This window comes from Bison bison, unplaced genomic scaffold, assembly GCF_000754665.1.
Source record: "Bison bison bison isolate TAMUID 2011002044 unplaced genomic scaffold, Bison_UMD1.0 scf7180017864524, whole genome shotgun sequence".
Lineage (NCBI taxonomy): Eukaryota > Metazoa > Chordata > Mammalia > Artiodactyla > Bovidae > Bison > Bison bison.
The window spans coordinates 1,784,884-1,794,972 of record NW_011495075.1 but is presented as its reverse complement, the minus strand read 5'-3'; the positions used below and the strand labels follow the sequence as shown (position 1 = coordinate 1,794,972).

General features: G+C 48.8%; 1 protein-coding gene across 3 annotated transcripts in view; it reads right to left on the bottom strand.

Annotated features, from left to right (window-relative positions):
* Window positions 1-10,089, bottom strand: part of DDX59 (DEAD (Asp-Glu-Ala-Asp) box polypeptide 59) — a 17,612-nt gene that overhangs the window by 2,483 nt on the left and 5,040 nt on the right. For all 3 annotated transcript variants that reach the window (XM_010831075.1, XM_010831076.1, XM_010831074.1), the window contains 4 exons: window positions 7,825-7,914; window positions 3,398-3,649; window positions 2,336-2,488; window positions 1,671-1,799 (listed from right to left, as the gene is read on the bottom strand). In XM_010831075.1, the coding sequence (XP_010829377.1) occupies window positions 1,671-1,799; window positions 2,336-2,488; window positions 3,398-3,649; window positions 7,825-7,914 (624 nt within the window). The remainder of the gene's footprint in view (window positions 1-1,670; window positions 1,800-2,335; window positions 2,489-3,397; window positions 3,650-7,824; window positions 7,915-10,089) is intronic.

Genomic DNA, 10,089 nt, shown 5'->3' with positions numbered 1-10,089 from the left:
TGGAAGAACATGAGCTTCAGGCACTTGAACACTCAGCCCTGTGGAATAACCAAGTCTCTGAGGCACAGGGAAATGAGGCGGTGTGGACAAAACAGGGAGGGAGGGCGGGCAGACGGCCAGATGATTAAGTCTTGGGGGAATAAAGCAGCGGCGCAGTAAAGGCGCTACAGGCGTTTCAGTGGGTGAGCCCCGCAAACGCGACACTCAGATGTGGTTCTAAGAACAGCAGCGAAAGACTTCACTCCAAGAGGCTGCAAGTGACGCCGAGAAGGAAGGAGGCAGCAGCCAGGGAGATAACACAGCGCTGAGAGAGGCTCTGTTCCTGCCGGAAAGAGGAGAGGCGCTTATCTCTAGAGCAAAGGGAGGGGACAGACCCCGAGAGGGGAAGGTCTAGAGCAAACAGGGACATGCAGAGGCGACGGAAGACACGATTCCTGAAACACAGACACTCCAACAGACCAACTTTGTTTTGGCCAGATGGAGCAACCTAAAACAACCTTTTAAATAAAGCCCTCTTTTTCTCCTTATAAAGGCCATTTAATACGCTCACTGAAGAAAACAAAAAACACAAAGAAAAAACTAAACCAAAAGCTAACCACTTAAATTTTTCTAACAAACATCGCGGGCTGTTTTTTCCAGCTAATTTTTTTAAAATTTTTATTTATTTATTTCACTGCTGCACCGGCTTTTCTCTAGTTGTGGCGAGCAGGGGCTACTCTAGCTGCAATGGTTTCTCCTGTTGGTGCCCCTCTAGGGCACCAGGGCTCAGCAGCTGCAGCTCCCGGGCTCCAGAGCACAGACTCAATAGCTGTGGTGCATGGGCTTGGTTGCTCCGAGGTGGGTGGGACCTCCCCACACCAGGGACCAAGCCCATGTCTCCTGCATTGGCAGGCAGATTCTTAACCACTGAGCCACCAGGGGAGCCCCCAACTAAATTTTAATGCATTCCAGGCATCCACACAGTTCTTCTGAAAAAACATACTTAGTTTATATACATTTATCGTTTTACCCTTTGGCCGCACGGTAAAGCAGGTAGGATCTTGGTTCCCCACACCAGGCAGGGATCAGACCGGAGTCCCCTGCAGTGGAAGCATGGAGTCTTAACTACTAGACCACCAGGGAAGTCCTTAAATACACATATTTTAAAAGCAAAACTATATGCAGTTTTATGTTCTGCTTAAAAAAAAACTCACGACTATATCGACAATACCTTGCATAAGAAAATGCACGAGTAGGGTCTTCCCTGGTGATTTGGTGGTAAAGAATCTGCTGCCACTGCAGGAGACACGGGTTCGATCCCTGCTCCGAGAAGATTCTATGCACCACGGAGCAGCTAAGCCCCTGCACCCCAACTACTGAGCCTGTGCTCTGCGCCTGGGCTCCGCAACGAGACAAGCCACTGCAACGAGGAGGCTGCACGCTGCAACTAGGGAGCAGTCCCCACTCCCCACGACTAGAGAGGAGCCCCCGCTCACCACAGCTAGGGAGAGGTCCCCGCTCCCCACTACTAGAGAGGAGCCCCAACTCACCACAGCTAGGGAGAGGTCCCCGCTCCCCACAATATGCAAGAAGCCTGAACAGCAACGAAGACCCAGCACAGCCAAAAATAAACTTCTTTTTTAAAAAACAAAATTCATGAGCAAAACGGTGGTGCTGAGTAAACCTTTTACCTGATGCACGTACTCATCCATGCTGGAGGGCATGTCGAAATTGACGACCAGCTTGACGCCGACCAAGTCCAGGCCTCTTCCCAGGACCCCTGTGCTCACCACAACATCATAGTCTCCTTCGAGCAGCCCCTTTCCAAAACAGCAACAAAACTCATTATCGTGAGTGGTTTTCTGTCATTCAGGCCCGTTCTCTCCGCAACACCTTCTTCAGTACTGTGGCTGCACCACCTCTGCAGGGTGTAAAGCTCTTGGAACACATAGGTGATACAGGCAGCCTCCGTCCCTTCCGACCCCAAACCTTTTCTATTAATTGATTCAGGCAAACCTTTTCCACAAGTGAACCACTCTCTGCCCCAGTCCAAAGTGACCTGATTTCACAGACGGCCGATTCTGAATGATTAATCTGTTTAGGGGACAATTCCAAGCGAACAGGTTTACTGCTCCCAAAACACAGAAGCCTTAGCAAGAGGGACAACTAACATCACACCACTGCTTGCCTGAAATTCTCAGAGTCATTAAAAAAAAAGGATCAGCTTTAAAAACAGCTGGAAAAAAATTTTAGTAAGTAAATAAAAATAAAAAAACAGCTGATACTATGGTACCTCTTGAAAATGAGGCAAAGCAGATTTAGGGGCAAGAGAACAAAGCAGAATGCTGGGTGTCACCTTCAGTATGTTCTTCCTTTCCATCTGAGTCTTATCCGAGTGTACAGAGGTGCTCTTCAGACCCGTGATTTTCTGCACGGCCTCGCTCAACAGATCTGCTCCCAGCTTGCAGTCCACAAAAACTAACACTGGAGGCTTAAAGAGTTTCTTATCCTAAAATAGTAACAGCACATATTGAAGGTTATTCCTATAATTTACAACGGGATGCTTTTCTGAAAGCACTCGTGTGAGCTGGTTATCCACTGGTTTATCAACACTGTCAGGGAGGGAAAAGGACATTCTGTTCAAATGACTGCTTTCTTTAAAATATGCACAAACAGAAGCCGAACAGTGTATGTCCTTCAGATTTCTCCATCACCGCATTAATACTACGAAAATAGTTTTACAACTTAAAGTGCAATTTAAAGTTTCCAATACTGTTCAGAAGTTAGTACAAACCATATTTAACACTGTATCTTTAGGTAACTAGGCTAGTACACACCACTCCCTTAAGCTGCTGCTGCTGCTGCTAAGTCGCTTCAGTCGTGTCCGACTCTGTGCGACCCCACAGACGGCAGCCCACCAGGTTCCCCTGTCCCTGGGATTCTCCAGGCAAAAACACTGGAGCGGGCTGCCATTTCCTTCTCCCTTAAGCTAGTTACTGTCAAAAATTTCTATTTCTCAAAGACAGAACAAGAACAGCCAAAAAAGCACTTGTCTTTGTTTTTTTTTAGCCACTCAGTGTGGCACGTGGATCCTACGTCCCCAGGCAGGGCCTGAACTCAGGTCCCCCGCATTGGGAGTGACGAGTCCTAAGCCCTGGACTGCCAGGGAAGCACTGCAATAACCTTGATCTTTAAATACTGTTCTATAAAACAGAAAAGAAAACCAACCTTGTGTCTACACTGCATGTTTTCACAAAAATGTATCTGAACCCCACAGAATTCTGAAGGAAGCAAAGCAGTTTATGATGAAATTCCCAGAGCAGGTTCCCCCAGAGCCACGTCCAAACAGCACCGTCTCCAGAGCCGTGGAGGGTGCCAACACCGCGCACAACGCGGGGCTGACCACTCTCCCACTCACGTTCAAGATTTCAAACAGTTTTTTCTTTTTGGCTGGCTCTTCCACCCACAGGACGATCTGGCGCACGCTGGGGCAGGGCAGGTTCCTCTCTCCGGCGGTGATCGCCACGGGGTCTCGCAGGAGCTGGCAGGCGAGCTGCTCTACACTGGCCGGGATCGTGGCCGACGCCAGGACGGTCTGACAGTCGTGAGGCAGCTGCTCCAGAACGTCAAGCACTTGCTGCTGAAAGCCCATCTTCAACATGGTGTCAGCCTGGAATGAGACCACTGCAAGTCAGTCTTACACGGAACCCAGAGCACCCTGGAGAAAACGGACACAGTTAAGAACCTAAAACGTTAAATGCTCTCTACACGGAAAAATACACTACGACGTCAAAAGACACGGGATTAACTGGGGAAAACACACGTTTATTTCAAGCTTGTATAACTGTTTACAGTGATATACAAAGATTTCCAAAATTTGCTTATTTTTGGCTGCGTCAGGTTTTAATTGTGACCCTTGGGTTCTCTAGTTGAGACACGCGGGCTCAGCTCCCTCAGCGGGTGGGATCTTATCTCCCTGACCTGGGATGGGAGCTGCGACCCCACAGTGGGAGGCAGACTCCCAACCACTCGACTCCCAGAGAAATCCCAGCAAGATTTTATCATGGTGTCATTAACAGTGGCCAAAAAAGGCACAGACTTTAGATGTACATCGGTAGAGGATTTGTTAAATAAATTATGGTAAATCCACACAATACAATGCTATGCTACCATGAAAAATGACCAGGAACTCTTTATTAAATGATAATGAGTCACTGCTAGAAGGAAAGAAGGAAAATACAGACAGAACACTGTATACCATGAGCCCATTTGTATATATACTCGGGAAACTTAACTGCTAACTCTGGGGAGAAGATTTATGAGCTGGGGTGTGAAAGTGAAAGTCACTCAGTTGTGTCTGACTCTTTGTGACCCCATGGAATACAGTCTATGGAATTCTCCAGGCCTGAATACTGCAGTGGGTGGCCTTTCCCTTCTCCAGGGCATCTTCCCAACTTGGAGATTGAACCCAGGTCTCCCACATTGCAGGCAAATTCTTTACCAGCTGAGCCACAAGGAAAGCCCAAGAATACTGGAGTGGGTAGCCTATCCCTTCTCCAGCGGATCTTCCTGACCCAAGAATCAAACCAGGGTCTCCTGCATTGCAGGTAGATTCTTTACCAACTGAGCTATCAGGGAAGCCTAAGCAGGGGTTAGGGATACAATTTAATTCATTTTATGGCTTTTTTTTTTTTTTTTTTGCAAAGTTTGACTTTTTTTTTTTTTACCACGAACATGTATTTATAATAAAGCATGATTTTAAATAAATTAAAACATGTAATTTGGAGGCTTTCACTTCTGTATAAACCTTTGCATTGCTGGTTTTTCTTTTTTTTTTTGCTGCTGGTTTTTCAATAACAATGAATCTACTGCTGAAAAAATAGAAAAAAATGTTTAGGTTTTTAATTTTAAAATAACAAAAGATTAAAGCTACCTTGATTTTCAAATATAACCTTGGTGTCTATAATTTTGGAAAATAAGATATTTAATCATTTTGGTGTCCACTAATGTGCTGTCAGTTAGACTGAAGTTTGATGACCTGTTTTAATATCTCTCACTCTGTAACATTTAAAAAATCTTAAGTAATCATGATGGTCTGGGTTTGATCCTGGCTCTGCATGACCTCAAGCAAGTTAATTAACAGCTTTAAGCTTCAGTTTTTCCTCTTACAGGTGAAATTATAGCAGTAACGACCTCCAAGAAATGTGATGAGAATCAATGAGTTAAAGTATATATCGTGTGTGTGTGCACTCAGTCATGTCCGACTCTTTTGTGACCCTACGGACTGCAGCCCGGCAGACTCCTCTGTCCATGGGATCTCCCAGGCAAGAATATGGAGTGGGCTGCCATTTCCTACTGCAGGGGATCTTCCCGACCCACGGATCGAACTCAGGTCTCTTGCGTCTCCTGCACTGGCAGGCAGACTCTTTACCTGCGCCTCCTGGGAAGCCCGTGTAAAGCACCAGCATGGTCCTTCTCGGTTCTATTAACTGTGAGAGGAGAAAACGCACCCGCAGGGCGTGTGTAAACATCCCCCCGCTCCTCAGCGACCCCGCGGAGCCCCACGCACCTCAGCATCTGCCTTGCTTCTCCTGGTGCAGAAAAAATTACGACCACAAGAAATAGATCCCTTCCATTTCTCTTCTGGCCTGAGCTCCCTGCAGGGGTTGCCCAGCCCCGTCACCTTTCCTCTGCCTCCTCCCCTCCCACTGCTGTCCAGTCCAGCGCTCACCTCCCTAAGCTCCCTGCAGGGGCTGCCCAGCCCCGTCACCTTTCCTTGCCTCCTCCCCTCCCACCGCTGTCCAGTCCAGTGCTCACCTCCCTAAGCTTCCTGGAGGGGTTGCCCAGCCCCGTCACCTTTCCTTGCCTCCTCCCCTCCCACCGCTGTCCAGTCCAGCGCTCACCTCCCTCCCCCTCACCAGCTCCTCTGGGTCATCAATCACTCCCCGGGTGCCAAATTCTACAGCCAATCATTAGTCTTCATCTGACTCTGTAAGATGCAACTATTACCATTATTATTATTTTTTAAATACTAACAAGTGCACTGCAGAAAATCTGGTAAACAAAGTGTAAGAAAATAACACCCATCACCCCTGACCTGACACCCCACCTCCTCCCTTACCTCCCATCTCCTCCCCCCACTACAGCCACCACCCGGCCTCAACAACCCCCAACGCCTGGGAACCAGCCTTCTTGCTTAAAGGCTATTCTGCACGTTGACAACATGAGCCTGATTATAATACACGCAGGCTTAGGATCCTTTAAAGTTTCCCCATGTCTACAGAATAAAGTCTGAATTCCCAAGGCCAGGAGGAAATGAAAAAGAAATAAAATCTCCATGGTTATATGTGGTTATCTCAAGGGGAATATGGGTGTTTTTCCTATTTCCAACTTGTCTTTAACGCATTTAACACATGGATTACTCACAGAATACAGCTGCTTTTCAAACTGTAGAATGGACCATGAATAGTACTTTTTCGAAGCCATTAAAATATAACAGAATAAAAAATAAAGGAATAGGAAAATCTTATGTTGCAAGGCTAAGCATTGTTACATGAAAGTTCTGTTTCATTTACACACACACACACACACATACACAATATTCATGACCGGTTCCCATCTACACTGCATTTTTTGGAAACCATTATCAACCAGAACTTGGTAAAATCTTATTCTTTCCACACCTCAGTTTCCACTTACGAGTCTATTTCCTACATACCCTGAAGGGGTGTTAACGGAGTGCGAAGTGTGGGAAAACGTACTTTTAACAGCTCTTAGAATTAAAAGCACTACCTACATTTAAGGTGCTTCGAATATTAGAACCGCTCACGATGAACACAAGGCTACTCTAAACGCGGCAGAGCCCCTGGGGGAGACAGAACTCGGGTCCAGATAAGTGGGGGGCGCAGATCGAGGAAGAGGTGGACACGGCGTCCCTGAATCAAGACCAAACCTGGCCTCATCTTCTGGGAGCCGTCCTTGGCGTCACCTGCATGGACGCCCTCACTCCCAGACAATCTGACTTCACTCCTGAGAGTGCCCGGGCGAAAAGCTCACCCACCCACTCAGCGAGCCTTAACTCGTCGCCAAGGGTGACCGACTGTCCCTGTGTGCTGGGCATTCCCTAGACGCCAGGCATGTCTCAGGGGACACTCTAGGGAGACGGGCACTGGCAGGCCCTGTTTTATAGATGTAAAACCCGAGGCGCGTGACGCAGGGCCCCACGGTGCTGAGGAGCTGGGTGCGGACCGGGGACACGGGCTCCAAACCCACGTCTGCTGGTCTAATTACTGGGGCCACGGAGGCAGGCAAGCTGCTGTCACGGTCAGCACCCAGCACCCCACATTTTCTGATCACGTAGAAAAAATTTAAAAAGCTCCTCCTACTAAACATCATTAACTACTTCCAAAATTCCTGCTAATCATGACTTGCACCAATTCTTTTTTTGCAGATAAATGACAGACAGCATGTTTTAAAAACATATCACTGAGAATACAGTAGACCTCATCAGTTTATGAGCAAGCCCAATTAAGAAAAGACAGCTGTGGTTTAATTTCAGCTTAGCTACAGTCTATGCAAGAACTCCGGGAGTTGGTGGTAGACACGGAAGCCTGGCGTGCTGCAGTCCACGGGGTCAAAGAGAGTCAGACACGACCGAGTGACTGAACCGAACCGACACGAGAACTAGCTTAAGAACCACTACCGCCAATTTAAAAAAAAACAAAAAAAATCCCTGAATTGTTTTCCTTTGGGGGAGAAATTGGTTGAATACACAATACAATTACATAACTATAATGTGCTTTTCATAACTTCTATAAAATTATGTTTTTAAACACCACCACTTACTTCATCCACTACTACAATTTTTATACTGCCGAGTTCTACAGATCTCTGCTTTATTATATCCAGAAGTCGCCCAGGAGTTGCTATGATAACCTGAATAAAAGAAAAAAGGCAAATTAGAGAGTCTGCTGACATCCGTTCATTCATTTACTCCTTCATTCTACACTTAAGAGTGGCTGAGGCATGCCAGACCCTGTGCAAGTACTCAGAACTCGACGATGAGTGAATCAGACTTCGCCCCTGCTCTCATCAGAGCCGCAACACAAAGGGAGAGACAGCACACACACATGCTCACGTGATCAGGACAGGCTGCACGCGGAGGGACGTACCGGCCCCACACACACATGCTCACGTGATCAGGACAGGCTGCACGCGGAGGGACGTACCGGCCCCACACACACATGCTCACGTGATCAGGACAGGCTGCACGCGGAGGGACGTACCGGCCCCACACACACATGCTCACGTGATCAGGACAGGCTGCACGCGGAGGGACGTACCGGCCCCACACACACATGCTCACGTGATCAGGACAGGCTGCACGCGGAGGGACGTACCGGCCCCACACACACATGCTCACGTGATCAGGACAGGCTGCACGCGGAGGGACGTACCGGCCCCACACACACATGCTCACGTGATCAGGACAGGCTGCACGCGGAGGGACGTACCGGCCCCAGCTCAGACATTAAGCTGACGCCCACGGGCGTAGCGGGCATGAGCACGCCGGGACGACCAGGGAGAGGGGAGGGCGTCGTGGTGGTGAGGCTGGGGGCAGGGAGGTGACGGCAGAGGGGAGAACACGTGGCTGAGGCCAAGGTGTGGCAGGGGCCAGACTGGGGGCGACCTCAGACACGCTGACCCTGATCTGGCTCCATGAACAAGGGCACCCTCCTTGCCCTCTCTGGGCCTGCCACTTCACTTCCAAGTTACGAGGCTGTGGATAGTGAATTCAAGGTCGCTCAACGCTCTTGCTGCTGCTGCTGCTGTCGCTTCAGTCATGTCCCAGTCTGTGCAACCCCACAGACGGAAGCCCACCAGGCTCCCCCGTCCCTGGGATTCTCCAGGCAAGAACACTGGAGTGGGTTGCCATTTCCTTCTCCAATGCCTGAAAGTGAAAAGTGAAAGGGAAGTCGCTCAGTCGTGTCCGACTCTTAGCAATGGACAGCAGCCTGCCGGGCTCCTCCGTCCATGGGATTTTCCAGGCAAGAGTACTGGAGTGGGGTGCCATTGCCTTCTCCATCAAGGCTCTTAGCAGTGTAGTATTATATTAGCTGAAGTTGTGGTCCACGTAGGGGCTTTCTGGAATTCCCTGATGGTCTGGTGGCTAAGACTCCATGCTCCCAAGTGCAGGGAACCCAAGTTCAATCTGTCGTCAGGAAGCCAGATCCCACATGGTGAACTAAGGGTCCACGTGCTGCGACTCAAGAGCCACGTGTCACAACTAATGCCCAGCACAGCCAAATACGCAAACAAAGGCTACACATAAACATAAAGGAAGCAGGGGCTCCTCAGCCAAACTTGGGCAGCCATGGTGGCTCGGGCACACAATCACGGCCTGAGTCTGTCCTCCCATCCATCCTAAGACGCAAACACGAACAGCCACAGTAAGGATTAAACGAGGAGGGCCGGGGTGACTCTGGTGGACTTGCAAATAAGCCCACACACTCAGCTGCACCCACTTTTCCGGTCCACACCGCCCAGTGCTAACCCTGCTGTGCATGATAAAAGGCCTGGAACCCTAGCGCACAGGGCTTGGCTTGGCTTGTGTGTCCTTCACACACCCACAAACATCAAGCTGGTTTTAATTATGCTGACGTGACTTCACTCCTTTTCTTCCATCTTCCCCTCTGATGATTTGGAAGTTATGAACTTTTTTTCGCTCTTTGAGTGCTTCCCCTGGAATGCCAGTACATCTATCAGTTCAGTTTATTTCAGTTCAGTCGCTTAGTCGTGTCCGACTCTTTGCGACACCCATGAATCACAGCACGCCAGGCCTCCCTGTCCATCACCAACTCCTGGAGTTCACTCAAACTCTTGTCCATTGACTTGGTAATACCATCCAGCCATCTCATCCTCTGTCGTCCCCTTCTCCTCCTGTCCCCAATCCCTCCCAGCATAAGAGTCTTTTCCAATGAGTCAACTCTTCGCATGAGGTGGCCAAAGTACTGGAGTTTCAGCTTTAGCATCATTCCTTCCAAAGAAATCCCAGGGCTGATCTCCTTCAGAATGGATTGGTTGGATCTCCTTGCAGTCCAAGGGACTCTC